General features: G+C 41.9%; 1 protein-coding gene across 1 annotated transcript; it reads left to right on the forward strand.

Annotated features, from left to right (window-relative positions):
* Window positions 1-242: 242 nt before the first annotated feature.
* LOC108437140 (transmembrane protein 235) lies at window positions 243-19,619 on the forward strand. The gene is made up of 4 exons (XM_017714041.2): window positions 243-584; window positions 4,071-4,148; window positions 6,098-6,235; window positions 18,890-19,619. Exons 1-4 carry the CDS (start codon window positions 413-415, stop codon window positions 19,132-19,134), a joined length of 633 nt encoding a protein of 210 aa, XP_017569530.1. The 5' UTR covers window positions 243-412; the 3' UTR covers window positions 19,135-19,619.
* The last annotated feature ends 1,617 nt before the right edge of the window (window positions 19,620-21,236 follow it).

Consider the following 21,236-nt stretch of genomic DNA (forward strand, 5'->3'; position numbering starts at 1 on the left):
GCGGCTTGGGGCTCTATTCTGCGGAGAGTTCACGCTCCTGTGCTCGCACGCTGATTTCCAAATAGCCTGCGCGTGTTGACCCTGGGCTGCGCATTTCTTCAGGTGAGAACGTAAAACATGAAGGCTGCGTGCGTTTAATCCAGTCCAAACATTTAGGTCGTAATATGGGGGGGGGGGGGGGGGGGGGGGGGGGGGTTCATATGTGGGAGAACATCTCATTCCTTCCAGTGGTTGGTTGCGTTTGGAGCCACGGGTGTGTGTGCGTGTGCGTGTGCGTGCGTGCGTGGCTTGAAACACTCCTCTCGCTGCGCGCTTGCAACCCAGCACATCGAGGGAGCAGTGCGGTGCGGTGTGCTGGATCACAAGCAAAAGCTTCTCCATCTAAGCCGAGGAGCTGGACCTTCCCTCTAAAATGAACTTCGGCGCTGTGGTGGTGGCCGCTGGACTGTCCGGCTTGCTCAGCTTCGCCTTCCTCGCCGTGGCCATTGGAAGCGAGTACTGGTACATCATAGACGTGGACAAAGCGAGCAACTCAACTTGGCAGTTCAGCAGTTCCCACTCAGGGCTGTGGAGGACCTACGAAGGTAACTTTTAGTGGAGCAGTGGTGGTTTCGCAGTGATGGGTGTCGGTTACAGGTTGAATGATGGCAGAATGGGTTGCCTGCTACCTGTTGGGAGCTTTTTGCTGTTCAGTCATTTCACTGAAATTTCTAAAACTGCTGTTTGTTCCCTGAGCGCAGGTTTTTGGATGGATTGGTACAGCCAGTCATGCTAGACCTGCTGTGGTGGGTTCAGACATTATGGCCCATGTTCACCATCTTTTTCCACGTTCTGTGATTTCCTCACATCACGATTCTGTTTTGCCTGTATTTACTTTGCTTTCTCATGTGTGAAGTCATAATGTGACAAGGCACATGTGATCACATTTCCGTAATATCCCATGCTCAGATTATTTGTGTTGTCACATGTGATCAGGTATATTGACATTGAAGCACACCGTCACATGATCACATTCATAGATCACATGTGATCGATCACATTCGCCCAGTGCCATGCCATCACATTATTCATGTTGTCACACGATCACATTTTTAAGACGGCCGTGTCAACACGCGTTGTTCACACTGTTACATGTGATTACATGAGAACAATGTGATCACATTCCATGACATTATCACATGATTGTTTACATTCGCACAGTTCCACATGATCACTATTCACATTGCCACGTGATCACGTTATTTGACATTGTCACATGTGATCCACACTGTCACACGATCATATTAAACACACGTTGTTCATACTGTTACATGTGATCGTACGTTGTTCACGTCGTCCCTTGTGATCACGCATTGCTCACATCGTCCCTTACATCGTCCCTTGTGATCACGCATTGCTCACGTCATCCCTTACATCGTCCCTTGTGATCACGCATTGTTCACGTCATCCCTTACATCGTCCCTTGTGATCACGCATTGTTCACGTCATCCCTTACATCGTCCCTTATGATCACGCATTGTTCACGTCATCCCTTACATCGTCCCTTATGATCACGCATTGTTCACGTCATCCCTTACATCGTCCCTTGTGATCACGCATTGCTCACGTCATCCCTTACATCGTCCCTTGTGATCACGCATTGCTCACGTCATCCCTTACATCATCCCTTATGATCCCGCATTGCTCGCGTCATCCCTTACATCGTCCCTTGTGATCACGCATTGCTCACGTCATCCCTTACATCATCCCTTATGATCACGCATTGCTCACGTCGTCCCTTACATCGTCCCTTGGGATTACGCATTGCTCACGTCATCCCTTACATCGTCCCTTATGATCACGCATTGTTCACGTCATCCCTTACATCGTCCCTTATGATCACGCATTGTTCACGTCATCCCTTACATCGTCCCTTGTGATCACGCATTGCTCACGTCATCCCTTACATCGTCCCTTGTGATCACGCATTGCTCACGTCATCCCTTACATCATCCCTTATGATCCCGCATTGCTCGCGTCATCCCTTACATCGTCCCTTGTGATCACGCATTGCTCACGTCATCCCTTACATCATCCCTTATGATCACGCATTGCTCACGTCGTCCCTTACATCGTCCCTTGGGATTACGCATTGCTCACGTCATCCCTTACATCGTCCCTTATGATCACGCATTGTTCACGTCATCCCTTACATCATCCCTTATGATCACGCATTGCTCACGTCATCCCTTACATCGTCCCTTATGATCACGCATTGTTCACGTCATCCCTTACATCGTCCCTTATGATCACGCATTGTTCACGTCATCCCTTACATCGTCCCTTGTGATCACGCATTGCTCACGTCATCCCTTACATCGTCCCTTGTGATCACGCATTGCTCACGTCGTCCCTTACATCGTCCCTTGGGATTACGCATTGCTCACGTCATCCCTTACATCGTCCCTTATGATCACGCATTGTTCACGTCATCCCTTACATCATCCCTTATGATCACGCATTGCTCACGTCATCCCTTACATCATCCCTTATGATCACGCATTGTTCACGTCGTCCCTTATGATCGTGCATTGCTCACGTCATCCCTTATGATCACGCATTGCTCACGCCGTCCCTTTTGATCACGCATTGCTCACATCGTCCCTTACATCGTCCCTTATAATCACGCATTGCTCATGTCGTCCCTTATGATCGTGCATTGCTCACGTCATCCCTTATGATCACGCATTGCTCACGCCGTCCCTTTTGATCACGCATTGCTCACATCGTCCCTTACATCGTCCCTTATGATCGTGCATTGCTCACGTCATCCTTTACATCATCCCTTATGATCACGCATTGTTCACGTCGTCCCTTACATCGTCCCTTATAATCACGCATTGCTCATGTCGTCCTTTATGATCGTGCATTGCTCACGTCATCCCTTATGATCACGCATTGCTCACGCCGTCCCTTTTGATCACGCATTGCTCACATCGTCCCTTACATCGTCCCTTATGATCGTGCATTGCTCACGTCATCCTTTACATCGTCCCTTATGATCGTGCATTGCTCACGTCATCCCTTACATCGTCCCTTATGATCGTGCATTGCTCACGTCATCCCTTACATCGTCCCTTATGATCGTGCATTGCTCACGTCATCCCTTACATCGTCCCTTATGATCGTGCATTGCTCACGTCATCCCTTACATCGTCCCTTAAAACGTCCCTTATGATCGTGCATTGGTCACGTCGTCCCTTATGATTGTGCATTGCTCACATTGTCTCATGAGATCATGTTCGAATTATGTCTCATGGCTACTTTATTTTTTGTCCCCTCACATGTAATCATATGTGAAATGCACGTGACTTATCCTGCATCACGCTGAAAAAGGAATAAAGACGTTTTTTTTAAATGTCTCCTGCGCCTGGTAAAGTCTGAATCCTGATTGTTTTCTATTGTCCTCTTGTAAAAAGATCTATAAGCCTCTTAAGATTATCAAGTTGGCGTCACCTGTTTTACACAGACGAGGGTGGGTGCAGTAATGTGGGCTTGAACTTAAAAAGGGAAAAGAACGTGTACATTATGGATAAATGAGGCGGTGGTTGTCTTTCTCCTTTCCCTTGAATCTCTGATGGGTTTGAATTGTGCTGGCCTCTGGTGCATGTGCACAGGCAATGACAACTAATCACAAAGCTGGATATGGTTAGCCCACACTGCAAATGCAATTAAGCCAAATTGTTAAATAGAATGCAGCCGTGGCCTGTATCTACACCCCACTCCACCCCTCATTTATAATGGTAGAACAGCCACCATAATTGGGAGGCTATTCTGGTCACAATAGGTATAATTTGCTCTCAATTGCAGTGCCTTCTTTTCATGCTTCCATCACAAACCTTGACACTTTTTTTATGCTGAAACTTGCACTGGTCATGTTTCTAATATGTGCAATAGTCTGTGTCTGTCATGCTGTATCAGCATGTGCCTGTGCTCTATGAAATTGAGTGTAATGTCAAAGTAGAGCATGTGCAGACTAATGAACTGTGTTAGCTGGCGTAATTGGTGTTTCCTATCCCTATCACATACAGAGAAGAATGGGAGCTATCATGACATCTCCATCTACATGAATATGACGGAGCCCACAGAGCAAGACAAGCACCTCTCAAGTGAGTTTCTGAAAACCCTCTCCATTAGCTTAAATGAGAGAAATGGAGTTTAATGAACCCTGTGGACAGTGTGTGTAGGCTCCAGTATTGTTGTGGGTCATTACTGGGACCAGAACGGTCATGAGAACTGCCCACATTCTCGACTGTGAGGGCGTGAGACAAAATTAAGGATTTCCCTCAACATCGTAATGGCTTGTAAAACAGTGGGTTCAAGATTATTCATTGTTGGATCTTTGATTTGGCATCGACCTGTCTGACGCGCTGAGGTACACCGATCTTGTATCTACACTCATTGTCCATTTATCAGCTCCACTAATCATACAGGAGCACTTTGTAGTTCTACAGTTACAGACTGTAGTCCGTCTGTTTCTCTGCATAATTTATCATGAGACCTTTACCATGGTCATCAATGGACAGGACCATCACAGAGCAGGTACTGTTTGGGTGGTGGATCATGCACAGCGCTGCAGTGATGCTGAGATGGTGGTGGTGTGGTAATGTGTGTTGTGCTGGTATGTGTGGATCAGACGCAGATGTCCACTCTATTAGACACAGCTACCTTGTTGGTGCACCTTGTAGATGTAAAGTCAGAGACAGTAGCTGGTTAGTGCTGGTGTTAAGGGTCAATAAAAACAGTTGCACAAAAATGCAGCAGATACCAAAACAGCTACGAATAAATTAGAAAACATGTCTATATTATTTAAAAGAGCCAAGAGGTATTGGTAGCTTTCATGTTGGACAGCTAAATGTCACAACTCTTGGCTCATCGTCCTGCACAACATATTTCTTCACCGGGGGTCGATGTGCCGGTGTGTTAGTTTGTGGAGGAATGTATTTTCTCTGTTTCTGGATCTTGTTTACATCAACTAGAGTAGTTAGCCTGGTTAGAAATTAAGCTGTCCTGCACTGGCCTTCTCAATCATATCCTTGGTGGCAGCCTTGGCAGCGTGCTCACGATTAGGCACCCGTGTTTGGGTAGCACAGTGTAAAAGACCAATTGACAACAGAAACCAAACAAAACCGTAACACTTTACAGTCCTGTTAAAAGGTAAAAGCAGCGTTTCATTCGTTTGTGTGTGTTTTCTCCATCTTCCTGTTCTGACACGAGTACTTTAGTAATAATTTCATTACTCGTATCTCAGAGAGCTCAGAGTATTTGAGCACCCGCAGTAAACTTACCTGTTCATCCAGCGGCAAGAGTTCCTAGTTTAAAGACTGGGATGCCCCTTCTGATGATGTATGCTGAAAATGGGAGGAACTAAAAAGACCACAAGCACCTTTTGGGTGGGCTGTTTAAAATAAAAATAAAAAATAAAAAATTACTACTACAATTACAAATTATATAAGCTGGATTATGCGGGTGGAAGCTTGCTAGTTACCTAACCAAATATATATGTAACTGTATTTACCAGCCTCTACACAGAGGCTTTACTAGCAGTCAGGACTTTCCGGTTGTTTGACATGTTCACGTAATGCATGCTGGGTGCTGTAGTGAGAGAACTTTGACTGAGGAAAACACAAAAATAGCAAATTGTCACTAAGAGTGAGGGCTGCAATGCTACACTACAAAAAAATTATATAACACGAGAAAAAACATAATAAGTGCCAGTTTTAGGCCAGCAGTGCCCCTTTAAATACAAGTTCCACTGTGAGGTGTTCAACCTCCTCCACTATCAGGGTTGTAACAATACTAGAAAACATTCACACTAAGTCGCATTTCCAAAAGGAATTTATTCTTGTAAATTTTTTTGAGTTAATATTTTGTGTCAGTTTGGTCACAATTGAATTTCTTTCTATGTACATAAAGTGATCTTATGTAAAGTTACAGTATCTTATCTCACATCATTTTTATTTCCTTCAAACATTAATTTTTTTGTCGCAAGCAAAGTTTAGAAACAGGTTAAATAACCTCGTAATATTCTTATAACCCTAACCATGTTTCTTTGTAGATCTGCACAGAGCCATTGTCATCTTGCTTCCGGTAAGCCTGGTCCTGCTGGTGTTTGGAGGGATCTTTGGGCTTGTGGCCTCCCTGGCACGGAGTTACACTCTCCTCACTGGCGAGGCTGTGTACTTCCTCGTCTGCAGTAAGTGTAGAAACTCAGCTCTGCTGGGATGTTCAAGGTCAGAGAGCAGGTGAAGTGGAACAATGCCACAGCATGCTTTCGTGTTCTACGTAGAACAACGAGAAATTCCAAGTGCCCACAAAGTCGTATGTCCATAGATCATTGTTATATGAAACGTGGCTGAATATCTGATGTTTGTTGGTTTGACGGTTCATTTGTTCAGTACCTCAAAGTTGTTGACATAATAAATGCATGTTAGTGAAAAAGACTTTTAAAAGTTGAAATACAGTTTGGGACGTATTCCCACAGACAGAATAAGTGGTCGTTAACATCAATAATATCCGCAATAACAAAATAAATAAGCAAAAACTTAAAATAACAAGTAAAAATAGAAATAAAAATGATATTAATAACTGTGCACACAGCAATCGTACTGATGTAGATGTATTAATTTTTTTGTGAACATTGATTTAAACGAAAGCTGCTACTACATGTTCCATTTAAAGGCTTTTGCTTTATGCTACTGATAGTTAATAACTCTCTCCCTAAAATACAAAACAGCTCACCCAGTACATTAGAATCCACCTCATATACTGCAGTATAATCACTGTTTAATGAAAATATTAACAGTACACAATCACATCACTCAACAATCTGAAAACAAAAGGCTACGACACTTTTTCATTTCACATTTTATTACAACACTATAAAGCTATTTAAGCTCTGGCTAGTTGGAACCTTGCCCTTGCTTGACAGCCATTGGCTGCTAAATACTTTTGTTTTACTGGCTTATGATAAAAATATCTGTAAATTAAACGCACATGAGGGCAAATTGGGGCGTGTATGTATGTAAATAAGGTACGTGTGTGTGCGCGCTTGTTTTCACGCACTGAACACTGATCATCATCTGTACATTCAGAAATATGTACAGATCGTTAAACCTCAATGTTTTTCAAATTATATTAAAATTTAATCATTTTTCATAAATTCAGCATTGGACAGTAGTTAAAAGAAACCAAATCAGTAACAAAATAATTTCATCCTGATTCATGTTCTTAACATTAAGACACCAAATGATGGGGCGAGAAGAGCGAGGCCAGTTGTGCTCTCTAGGACTCCCGGGGACAGACGGCTGTAGCATCACCAGGGATCGAACACCCTGATTGGCTGCCCTGTTTTGTGCTTTGTCCAGCTGAAACACTCCTTATATCTTCAATGTGCAGAGGTGGAAATTTTTGGCCCCTAATCCAATGACATGCTGTTGATTTTGAGAATAAGTGAAAATAAGAGAACACACTTTTACACGTTTTAAGGCACAATTGCTGTTTATTCGCTGGATCTAACATGTTGGAGGGAAAAAATCAAAACATAAAATGCAGCCCATGCAAAACATTTTGCTGCATTTAATTTTATGATGTTTTATTTTTTCCAGTAGGTTAAACGTTGCAAATTAAAATTGCAGAAAGATGCTAATTAATTCAGAACAGGCTGTCTTTGCAGACGCTCTTCCATATGTGGACTGTATGGACTGGGGATTGAATAAGCGTATCTCTGCCAAATCAATTTAACAGTCACTTAAAAGCAGGTTATTTAAATAAAGAACCAAAAGCATGAAAAGTTAGAAGGTTGAGTTATTTCAGTGTAAGTTATAACTGGTGCGTTAAACCTCACAAATGAGGTGCGTGTATCTCAGGGAAAATGATCAAGGTCTATGGGAGCCTTTAAGGATTGAATGAACAAGTGAACATGTACATTTGTTGACTTAAAGGAAAACAAATGACCAAGTGTGCAGAGGTAATGCTGGATAATTAATCATTTATATCAACTAATCGTTTCTAATGAATAATTAATCATACAATCAAATATAAGACTTCAAAGAGAGATTGGCTTTTTAAATGAATCATTTATATTGTAGAATTGTGTGGTTTTCATTTGTGTTATTCACATAATGGTGTGCACACCGGCTGCTCCCGGCCTGGTGGTGTAAACTCTTATTGATCCTTCTTCTATTAAGATAGGTTTAGATTTCTGACTTTGATTTTCCTGAATACAGGTGAGGTGTGCTTTGATCCTTTGCTCGACACTAATCACAGAGACAGGAGTTGAGGGCAACTTTGTCAAACAATGTCTTGCTACCAGCTTTGCATCCTTTCATACGTTTCGAGTCTTCAGTCCATTCCAGCCGTAACAGTGGCACGGCTTTCCCCAGCGAGTCGCCAGTACTTCAGAACAATGAGGTTGTTTTGACCGTTTTCAGAAATGTATGCGTTGTCAGCCGAAACATGCTTTAATGCTTAGTTCTAGACCGGAGAATTTACACTGCAACTCCCCTCATGACATCCATACAAATGACTTCAGCAAGAACAGTTTGTGGAAGGATCAGGAGTTCAGTCACTTTCAAAAGGACCAGGAACCCTTAACTGGCAAATGTGGTTGCTTTCTCCCTGGTATTTCCAATATGCTAGGTTTACTATGTAAATACAGCGCTGTGTGAAGGTTTTAGGCGTCTAAGCAACTTTTTAAACAGTTTCCCTCAGCAGTGAGTTTATCACAATATCCATTAGAATAAAGTCGTATTCATAATTCAAATAAACAGAAAAACAATAAAAATTAACAAGAATTTCTTGGGTCCATATTTTTCCTGGACACCTTCACAGCCGCCACAGAGACTCGTTAATATCATCAATTACATCATGAGCTCAATTTACTGAGCACTGATTGGTCAAACCAGGAGCTGCTTTTTAACTACATATAATACTGGGCTTCCTCGAGGAGAGGCTTGGAGATGGGTAAACACACACACCAACATCCAGAAAATCACTGTTTATTATTTATATGATTATATATATATATATATATATATATATATATATATATATATATATATATATATATATATAATTATTAATGAATATTCTATAAATTATTCAAATATTAACACTTTTCTCAGCAAATAAACACAAACTACACAAGTAAATAGATTTTGAAAATGTGTCTTGGGTGCCTCAGACTTTCAGACAGTACTGAATATTCATGAATGCATCACAAAGGATACAAGGATGGCATCTTCTTAGCATTTGATCTGTAGTGATGTAACTCTACAACATTACATGGCCTTGCGTTGTTTTGTATTATATCACGTTGTTGAACTGTGCTAGCTCGAGGACCATCTAAAGCACAGCTTTTTTTCAGTTGTTGTCCCCCTTTAAAAACTACCATCATGACTATGAAGGCAATGATTTTTGATCTGTGCTTCACACACTGAGCTGCACTAAACGCAGTTAAACACGACTAATTATGGCCTGTCTGTAATGAAAACATCCAGGTGTTCAGTGTTCTTCAAGTATGGCCAATATCCTCGATATGCTCAGAGAAGCAGATTATTGATCATTGTAGCAAAATGATCATGGCAGTCATGCATTTATGTACTTCTAAAATGATTTAGTTGATTTATTCATTCGCTCGTTTATTCATCTTCTAAACTGCTTATACTCCTGGGTCAAAGGGCTAGAGCCTATCCCATAAGGCAAGAAACACCCTGGACAGGCCCACCTGTCCATCTCAAGGCTTATTTGATTTATTTATTTTAATTTTGTAGTACTTCATTTCTATATATTATAAATTCATATATTTCTCCATCCAGTATTCTAAGAAAGACCAAACCTACTGGTTGGTCATAGAGAAAGCGATGGGTTCTTGCCTTTTTTTTTTTTTGGAAACACTGCTGATGCTTTAGACAGACAGATGGATAGATAGACAGATAGACAGACAGATAGACCAACAGATAGACAGACCGACAGACAGATAGATACATAGACCGACAGACAGACAGACAGACTGACAGATAGATAGATAGATAGATAGATAGATAGATAGATAGATAGATAGATAGATAGACAGACAGACAGACAGACAGACAGACAGACTGATAGACAGACAGACAGATAGATAGACCAAAAGATAGACTGATAGACAGACAGACAGACATATAGATAGATAGATAGATAGATAGATAGATAGATAGATAGATAGATAGATAGATAGATAGACAGACAGACAGATAGATAGACCAAAAGATAGACTGATAGACAGACAGACAGACAGACAGACAGACAGACAGACAGACAGATAGATAGATAGATAGATAGATAGATAGATAGATAGATAGATAGACAGACAGACAGACAGACAGACAGACAGATAGATACATACTTAATTACTTATTTAATTACATTACGTTCACATTATTGTCCCTCTGTGTTTTTGCACCCAATTATTATTATTATTATTATTACACATATGAACAGTTTGGTATTTAGTTTTGCGCAGATGGTCCACACTTTGTGAATCACACACCGAGGGAGGAGGTATAGAGTTTGATGTCCACAGATAAGAATGACCTCCTGTGGTGCTCTGTGGTCATTTCGCTCCTGTGTCTCATCACCGTGACATAGAGTGGGTGGGCGCCATTGTCCATAATGGCCTGCTGCGTAGACAGCGTCCTCCTCTCCGACACGGCCGTCAGCGAGTCCAGCTCCTCACCCACAACGTCACCAGCCTTGTGGATCAGTTTGTTGAGTCTGTTGGCATCTGCCACCCTCAGCCAGCTCAGCCGGCAGATGCTGAAGGACCTCAGGCGCCTCAGAAGATGGAGACGACTTTCCTGTAGAGGGCGTCGGTGTTCTTAGCCCAGTCCAGTTTATTGTCAGCATACGCTCCTAGATATCTATAACCCTGCCATATGTGTTAAGCCTATGGCCAAGATAAGTGCGTTTTGTATCGCTTATGCCGTGCGATGGTCTCCTTTTCTGTGGAGTAGGGAAAATTGCGTATCCAAGAGGAAGTTGCTCGTGCTCAGGGGTGTGCTGTGGCTTTAGACTAGATCAGTTTCAAACATATGTAGAAGAGATTTATCTTTATGAAATATTTGATTGTCGCAAGGACCCCCAGTATATGAGGTTGTTCCCTTTAAGTGATGTTGAATCTGTAATTTGACACTTTGCATGATTTGTAATATCGCTGAAGGTCTATTTTGAAAAGCCACAGTTCTTCCCTGCTGTTGGGTTTGTTTAGCTCCTGAGTGCATGGAGAATACTCTGACCATTGTGGGGAATACACAGTGTGTGTTGCACAGACTATGTGGGGAATACACACCGACTGCTTAGTAAATTATGCGATAGATTTCAGTTATAATGCTGTTTTAGCAGACCACATAAAAGTATTAGATTGTAATGCTACCTTAACATAATGGATAAAAGTAATATTAAAAATATTAAATCAAGCAGACCCCCAGTTCAGGGATGTAAACCTTTTGGGTATGCATATTGAGTGATTTTATTGTTACATGTTATAAATTGAAGTATGCCATTATAAATTGTGTAAAAATAACTCGCGCGTTCCCTTTTGGGTTCTAGGGTGTCATTTTGCAATTTTAACATTTACTTGATGCTGCAGGTGTTTTAATGCTGTATACGTCTGTAGATGGCTGGAAGACTCGAGGCTAAAGCTGTGAAACAAATTCGATCGCTGCTTGTTTTATAATGACAGCTCATCAGAGTCACTCCATCTCTGGTTATTATTGTACCCATCATACAGCTAAACAGCCAGCTCATCGTGACATCACTTCACATTTACCATCTAGATGGATGTCTACCAGGCGGCGTTGTATAATGTTGTTCGCATTAATCCATTAATATAGGCTTTTGTTTATTTAGAGAGTGGAATCTGCCACTGAGTGCAAATCACAGAGCTTTATCAGGTTCTGATTCAGCCTGGAACTGGTACTACTAAGCTGTTTGGCAAATTGTTATTGTATAAAGGAGGTGAGGCATCGTCTGATTTTGATCGTTAGAGGAGAGTCTGCACGGCGTTTGGAGGCCAGAACATTGGGGTCAGTCACCCTCGGTCATCTTTGTGTTTAATTTTGTGGAGTTTAGCTTCTTATGTGATATTTATTATTTGGTGCATAGCCTCCATAGTGGCACACAATTGTTTGAAGGCATGATTGAGGTGCTTCTGCTGCAAAGAATCCTGAAAAGTGCTCACTCCCAGTTAAGGCCAGTACAGTACGGGAATATCATACCAATAGACTTGGGGTTTCATATTTTACAGTTAATGTTACTCATTAATTGATGTGTCAAAAATGACCAAAAATGATGTTCAGTTATTCTTCAATACACATTCAACCTATTCTAATATCTGTTATTGCACAAAATGTCCATAAAAGGGGAAATACAGGTGCCAAATAATTGTAATAATAATAATTGTGTGCAAAAACTCAGAGGTACAATAATGTGAACGGCTTTATACTAGATGTTTAATATTTACTATCACAGTCACTGTCACGTTATTTATTAGAACTTATATCTCGTGTACAATATTGCAAATTTCTCTTTATCTTTGTTTTAAATTATTAAAGTGTTTACTCTTTTACATAAATGGTTGCGACTGTAACAACTGCTGTTTCCCTCTGGGATCAATAAAGGATTCTGATTCTGATTCTGACTCAAATACAGAAAGTGCTAGGGGGTCCAGGACCCCTCAATTAACCTCGTAGGCCCCCTTTCGTCAAATATTCTGGGGGTCCCTGAAAATAAACTTAGGGGAAAGTAGACACTCAAATACAAATTCAGGAAGATGTCAGTAAGTGAGTTTACACACACTGAATAATCTCAATCTGGAGACTTTCAGATTTTGTCGGTAATCCTATTAACGCATTTAATCGATAATGGAAAACTGCAGGAAAATTGCAGAAAACCACAATAATGGAAAAGTCGAACTTCATGTCGCTGTTTTAATGAAACAGTGAGCCACTTTACCTGAACATCTGAACACACATCATCTAGAAGACGAAGAGTATTTAAATTCTTTATTTAATATTTAAATTCTTCGTTTCATTGAGCATGTATTTGGTTCCAGCATCGTTCCAGGTGTTTGCTGTCTCATGGGTGCTGTGTTAAATGTTGTTGGCTTACAGTTGTGATCAAATTTATTCAACCCCCACTGAAGTAAAGTGGTTTGGCCAGTTTTTCAGTCATCTTATTTACAATTATATCAAAGAGGCACTTATAAATTAGACAAATATAACAACATTTATGATGAAATAACCACAAATGTAGCGACCTATGGGTATCTTAGCCCATTCTTCATGGGCAAAAGCCTCCAGTTCAGTCACATTCTTAGGCTTGCGCGCTGCAACTGCCTTCTTTAGGTCCCACCAGAGGTTCTCAATTGGATTTAAGTCTGGTGACTGTGATGGCCACTCTACAATGTTCCAGCCTTTCATCTTCAACCATGCTCTAGTGGACTTGGATGTGTGCTTCAGATCATTGTCCTGTTGGAAGGTCCAACGTCTCCCAAGCCGCAGGTTTGTGACTGACTCCATCACATTTTCCTCCAAGATCTCCTGGTACTGAAGGGAATCCATGGTACCCTGCACACGTTCAAGCTTTCCTGTACCATTAGAAGCAAAACAGCCCCAAAGCATAATTGACCCCCTGCCATGCTTCACAGTAGGCAAGGTGTTCTTTTGTTCATAAGCCTGGTTCTTCCTCCTCCAAACCCATTGGCCCAAACAGTTCTAATTTAGTTTCATCTGACCACAGTACGCTGTCCCAAAACTTTTGTGGCTTGTCCACATGACTTTTGGCATACTGCAGTCGACATTTCTTGTTCTTTGGAGTCAGCAAGGGGGTGCGCCTGGGAGTTCTGGCATGGAGGTCTTCGTTATGCAGTGCGCGCCTTATTGTCTGAGCTGAAACTTTGGTGCCCACATCTGACAGGTCTTTTTTCAGTTCCTTAGCAGTCACGCGGGGATTTTTCTCCACATTACGCTTCAGGTAGTGCACAGCAGTCGCGGTCAGGATCTTCTTTCTGCCACGACCAGGTAGCGTTTCCACTGTGCCCTTTAACTTGAACTTGCCAATGATGCTTCCGATAGTGTCTCTTGGAATATTTAACAACTTCGCAATCTTCTTATATCCATTGCCATTCTTGTGAAGAGAAATAACCTCTTCTCGTGTCTTCTGGGACCATTCTCTTGCCTTCACCATGCTTGTAAACACACCAGTAGATGTCTAGAAGGAGCTGAGTATCACAGTCCTTTTAAATCTGCCTAATTGGTGCTTATTATGCTTGATTGCTGCTCGTTGACATCCACAGGTGGTTTTAATACCTGATTGAAAACACTGGAATGAACCTCTGTTCTTAAGAGTGGTAGTCGTAAAGGGGTTGAATAATTGTGTCAATGAAGAAATCACAAAAAGGCCATTTAATACTTTATGACAAAAACAATTGATGCTATTTTAGTTGCATTTAGTTCTTTAACAAGTCCTTGTAAGATTTAATTATGAACGCAATTACAAATGTGCACTGAATTCCATAAAACCCTTCACAGCATTGGGGGTTGAATAAATTTGATCACAACTGTATTTCCTTTACTGCAGTTTGTTCCCGCAGATGCGAAGACTGAGAAATACGAAGGAAAGGAGGCCACAGGGGGGCCAGCTATTGTATCAGGGTGGCTGTGGGGACCCCATCAGCATCAGCATAGCTGCACCTTACAAGCGTATAGAGCCTAATGTGTCTACTCTGGCCTTAGAAGGGAAACTGAGACCAAAGAAAATATGATTTATTTATTTATTAATTTATTTATTTTTACCCGATTTTCTCCCCAATTTAGCTCTAATTCCACCCACTGTTAGGGCTCCCCCAATCACACGATGCTACCAGTACTAGGAGGGTGAAGGCAGCTCAGGCTTCCTCTGAGACCTCGGAAACCAGCCACCGCTTCTTTTCGACCTGCCGCTCACGCAACGTCACGGGACGGCCGAACGCGCTCGGAGGAGATGCTGACCTCCAGATCTGTTACGTCAGCTAACAGACGCCTGCGCTGACCAGCATCACGTTGAGTGATGGGGGGAGAAGGGGGGCCATCAGACCCACCCAGAGAGAGCGAGGCCAGTTGGGCTCTCTTGGACTCCCGGCTACAGGCGACTGCAGCATCACCAGGGATCGAACTCGCGATCTCCTGATGACACGGCCAACGCTTAGACGGCTGCCCCACTCGGGAGACCCTCACTATGTCTATTGTTAATATGCGTACTTGCAACCTACAGCTGTGCCGCAGAGTTGACTCTAGATTGATGTTTTCCAGTTTACAAGTTGGAAAACCCGCTTGTAACGTTGTATCTTGAAGGTGGAAAGAACTTTTTTAGCAACTACAACAGCTTTGAGGTGGATTTAGGAGGCAGGCTTCTTTGGTTAGCTGGCAAATGCAGAAGGAAGACGTATGTCTAAAGTCACTATTAGGAGGCCAAATGTCTTAAAACTGTAATATTTGTATTCATAATTACAGTGGAGAAAATGTATCACTCAAACAACAGAAACTACCGGTCAGACGACGTGAGCAACAAGTAAAATCTATTGTTTAGGCTTCTTTTCTGTTGTAAAAAGGAAAAACTTGTCTTTGTCATTTTATGTTACGATGGAAAAAGGAACCACTGTTTTCTTTATGATTTTGTAAAGGTAAGAATTACACTAATGCTAGTTTGGTTGTATTTATTACTCTAGTGAGTAATAACGTGGCCAGGATAGCAGTCAGGATAGGCTGAGTACCCCAGGGATTCCCAAAGACTTATGTTATATTTGTGTGATGCATTCTGGGTGTTGTGGTCCAAGAGCTTTCATGAACAAGCCAGCCGTTACATGTAGAAGCTACGGTGTGGATGATCTCTAGATGGTGTACTGTTCTGTTTGGAGCTGGCTAAATAATGCATTTTCTTCCTTGAGCCATTGCTATGCTAACTGAAAATTGTCTACAAGTTAATGTGGCATAAATATCAGTCCCGCTCCTTCCATTTGGGGGTGATAAAAACCGATGTTCTGGAAAGCCTTTTTTAAATATAGTGCCTTTGTTTACCTTCCAGACTTCCTCCATCAAACAGTCTCCCTTGATAACTAAAACATTCTGCTTTTAATTAGTTGTAAATTGACTGCGTAGAGCGAGAGGAGCGCAGCACAACTTCCCTCAACATCTGTTTTGTGATCCACGACTCATTTCTAATACGTGTGATGTTTCGAACGGGGCTCTTCATCATGTTTCCTCGCCATTCCACCCTTTATTTCTTGCAAGAAGCAGAAAATGATGTTTAAAACCGTAATATGATTTCTTGGCCTAACAGCGTTTAATGCGTTTCCTTCAGGGCTTGAATTAACCACATAGCAAGCTGACTGAATGCAAACAAACCCCCCACAACCAGCTTCGCTGCGTCTGAAGGTGCTGTTATGTCTGAAGGTGTTTTTTGACCTCACCGCTGTTCACATCGTCTCAGAATAGAACTATTATTTATGGTTAATGGAGAAGGGTGGCGTTAGGTAGTGCTTGATGTTCTGGTCAATCCACGATTCCTCAGTGCTTTCAGGTAATCAGGAGCACATGAGGCTGGTAGGGAACCAAATCAAGGGTGGAATTTCAGCGTAATTGAAACATCCCCTTGCTGTGCGTCGCTTTCTTTCGACTGCGTAGGTTGTATTGTTAGGATGCTTTGACTGAGTGTTTTGACTAGTTTGGTATTTGCCGCTGTGTGTATGTGCTTATGTGTCCTGCTTTTACTTCTAAATGGAGATGGAGGCTTGTTTTTCGCTCAGAGAAGGGGAGGGGAGGGGTCTTATTCTCCGGTTTGATGCATGGGCGAAGGGAGCTATGGGTACACAAAGATGTATTGGCAGTTTTGTTTACTACAAATTGGTGTTTTTCAGTCTGGTGTATTACTTTGATCTTCTCTTGAATGAATTACACAGTTAGGCCATTAGGAAGAGTCTCTTCTGATCCCCAGCCACCCCCACTTTGTTCTCTCTCTCTTCGTGCTTGTACGCGCTGTCATTCTGGTCTGTAGGCGATTGAGGAACGCAGCCCAATCAACTGTTGTGATGTCCACCGTGTCGTATTTCAATGAAGGAAACAGATCTGATGAATGATGAAGGTGTCTAACAGAGGCAGCAGTGACAGGAAGCAGGATTCGCTTTTTATTGCTGTGCAGAATTGGGCTCAAGCTTTTGTCCCCGTTTCTTTCAAAGGTCAGGGGTCCTTCAAGTTCATGTCAGCTGCCTAATTATGCTAATAAGTGCAAATACAAGTTACATTCAAGCACTTCAGCCATCCTCTAGTGCAGTCATGCTCTTACCACTGTGCTGTTATTAGCAGCACCTTTTCATCCTTCTATGGAAGCAGAATATTTTGTCTATTCATTTTCGAATTATTATGTAGATGCGGATTTTGATCAGGTTTCATTCATTCATCCATTCGTTTAATTCATTCATAAGGAGGGCCTGGGTTCGATTCCCCGGCCGGGTGACCGGGGTCCTCTCTGTGTGGAGTTTGCATGTTCTCCCCGTGTCTGCGTGGAATTCCTTGGGGTTCTCTGGTCCCCCCCCCCACAGTCCAAAGACATGCAGTCGGGCCAATTGGACCTGCTAAATTGCCCCTGGGTGTGAGTGTGAGTGAATGTGTCTGTCTGTCTGTCTGTCTGCACTGCGAATGAACTGGCGACCTGTCCAGGGTGTATCCTGCCTTCCACTCAATGACCACTGGGATAGGCTCCAGCTCCCCCCGCAACCCAGAAGGAGAAGCGGCTTAGAAGATGTGTGTGTGTGTGTGTGTGTGTGTGTGTGTGTGTGTGTGTGTGTGTAATTAATTTTTATTTGCCAGTTTACTAGCATCATATTACTAAACCATTTTCATTTGATGATACTGTTATTGCTGAATAGTCTGTTAATATTAACCAGACGCTCACACTGTGTGTTAAACTAACACATGAATCGCAACACATTTCCAGGCCTTTTGCCAAGTTGCAGTATAAATAACTTTATTTGCTCTTTAATGGGTCAAGCTGGCACTTTTCGTTCGTAAATGAAAAGTCAGTTGTTTGTTTCAGTAACATGAAACATAAAAGCGCTTCATCAAAAATAAAGGGGAGCCGGCTGTTTTGCACATTGAGACATTCGTTTATTTAATTATTTACATCATAAAATTGAAACTCTCAAAATAAAAATGAAAATAATAAGTTGGATTGCTGCTTTTGTGTTTGGAGCAAAAATCTGCTGATTCCAATCTTGCTTGATTCTAATGTCTAATTTGCCAAAGAGTTAAATACATTTTATTCGTTTTTCAGCATCAGAGGGGAAACAGCGGAAAACAGATATTTAAAAGAAAATTACACAAATATTTGTTTTCATGCATCCAAAGTTTAGTCTTAAAAGATGCTTCTCACCACCCAAGTCGTCCCGAACACGTTCACTGATGTTAAGGTCTGGACTCTGCTGTGCCCAGTCTATTGTTCTGAGAACACCAGCAGCTTCTTGGTTGGATTTCACATATTTTCCTTTGACTTTCTGCTCCTTATGTAAGTGAATTATGTCTAATAACTTGTACATAACGGCTCTTTTGGTTTAAATAAATGACAGGTGGTTTCTGATTTTGCTCCGTATTGTAAATATGCTTTTCATTACATACATAAGCTCTAGATTTAAAAAGGCAGTAACTATAAGTATAATTGGCCAATTAAATGATTCTGATATGACTGTGATTGATGAACATCATTATTATGAGAAACAGTTGGACAAATGTTCTGCACAGCCACTGACCATGAGCCTTCAGTCTTCTTGTTCTCTCCATAGGCTTTTTCACACTCTCTGGAGTATGCATCTACGTCAGCTACTCTGAGCAGGCTCTGGATTTGCTGCAGTGGGAGATGGGTACCAAGCTGCCGACCCATGTGCACGTGTCCTTTGGCTGGTCCCTGGTCATGGCCTGCCTCTCCTACAGCCTGGAGTTGACCACCAGCTTTCTGCTCCTGCTGGCTGCTCGACTTGCCTACTGCCACCGTCACCATGAGTCCACCGTGGCGCTCTCCATGGCCTAGAGTCACGGCTCCAAGAACACCTGACCACTGGACCTAGGGCTCCAACTGAAATCATTTTCCAGGCTGAGTTGAACCTGAGAAGCTAAGACAAAGCTGCTGAATGCCTTTGCTGTGAATTGATTGTTAAAGAGAAGTGCCCAAGATTAAATGTGTCTCCCATTGCTCAAGCTCTACTGAAGGACTTTCCTCAGGTCCACCACCAACAGTGTTTAATGAATGTTTTATTTTTTTATTTATTTATTAATTTATTTATTCGTGTGGTCTTGTCAAAGAAATGTCCAGTGCTTATGAGGAACCGGAATTACATAACAAAACGATTCATGGAGAGAAACTGTCTGATGGCTTTCAATACTGGAAGTAAATGCACGTTATATGGAGCCGTGTGTGTGTGTGTGTGTGTGTGTGTGTGTGTGTGTGTGTGTGTGTGTGTGTGTGTGTGTGTGTGTTGGAGGCACGGCACATAGTTTTGTAATAACCTGTGATAGTTTGTTTATTAGTTGATAGTTATTTATTTATATTTATAGTTATATTATTGATAGTTATTTATTTGTTGGCTTGGCCTGTCCAGTGTCATGTTACCGCATCTGTCTTCACTGTCTCGGTCTAGTCTAATCAGAAACCTAGTCTAAAACCTTTAAGAACCCAAATTATGATTGGTGAGGCTGTAGCGTGAATTTTTCCCTCATGTTGTAGAGGATGGTGTTACAAATTAGGGTTTAATTATGCAGATGGACGATTAACCATGCAGCATAAGACGAGCTGACCTCGCCGTGTTTACTGGGTGGGGGGTGGTTAATGCGGGGGTGAGTGGGGGTTGGTACTTATTCTTCGTGACTCATGCCATGCTCCGGAAATGGAGCAAATAATTACAACAATTATTTTTTCTTGCTTGTTGAGTGCCGCTTGTCAACATCGAGGACATCAGTGTAAATCTACAGCTGTTGTTTTGAATATCTTCCCCCAGGATTTCGCGGTTGTCTAAAGGGCACGATCCTTTATGTGAGGAGACGCCTTCATTTGAAATCTCAGTCTCGTTTTTCCTTTCATGTGCACTTGTTTGTTAAACGAAGGAGGCCAACGCTCCACTGCGGGCAGCCTTTTAGCATGTATGTGTAGAAAAACTTACAATAGATGTGAATCATTTTTAATAGTTGTGTCGTATATGTTACATTCAGTCCGGCTGGTACATGTTTTGTTTAAAGTGCTTTCAGTCAAAGAGTTCAAAGGATTTGCAGCCGTATAATCCGACAATGATCAATTCCCATGATTTTCGACCGCAATGAAAACGTACACAAAGAAATTTCTAATTAGTTTCATGTGAACGTTATCGCGCAAGGTGATGTGTGGCAGTGCAAGAGTATTTTGTATTCATTAGCCTCGGAAAACAATTTAAACTTTCATTAAACTCCATTAAAGCAGTGACTTGTACAAAGCCTCTTGCACTGTAGCTGTAATTAAAGTGCCATCCCTGGTGTCTCGCTCAAGGCATCATGCTTAAAAGTAAATATATTGTAAATATACTGGAAGCGACTGCTGGGATTTGCTCCAGACACCCCGTCCCCCCCGCCCCCCCCCCCCCGGATGGATGGATGGATGGATATATCGGAAGGGGCTTCGTGAGACAGCCTGATATATTCGTACCCTCAGTAACGCTTTGGCGTACCTTCTGGTATAGCGATAGATGAGACAGATGGCTTGTGATGTCTGTGTGAAGATGATACAGTGTGTTAAATTAACTATATAACCTCATGTTTTTGTTCTTAAACTGTGGAAACACTTGCTTGAAGGTCCAGGGGACACACAGTGATATTGGAATCATATCAGAATTGGCAGATATTTGCTTTAAAATGACTGGTATTGGACAGATGTTTAGATTGAGTGGTTGGGATACTGCACTGAAATGTCTGTGTGGATTTATATATTGGCATCCGCAGATATGTACACAAAAAATATTGGATATCTTCATTGCTCCTCAATTCCTGTACCGGTGCAATATCAAATATCAAAATATTGTTTTCAGTCACTGCAATATTAAAGCATTCAGTAATTATAGATATAGAGTTTTGCAGATACAGATAAATCCAGGGTACATATTGGCCTAT

Source organism: Pygocentrus nattereri, chromosome 14 (assembly GCF_015220715.1).
Source record: "Pygocentrus nattereri isolate fPygNat1 chromosome 14, fPygNat1.pri, whole genome shotgun sequence".
NCBI lineage: Eukaryota > Metazoa > Chordata > Actinopteri > Characiformes > Serrasalmidae > Pygocentrus > Pygocentrus nattereri.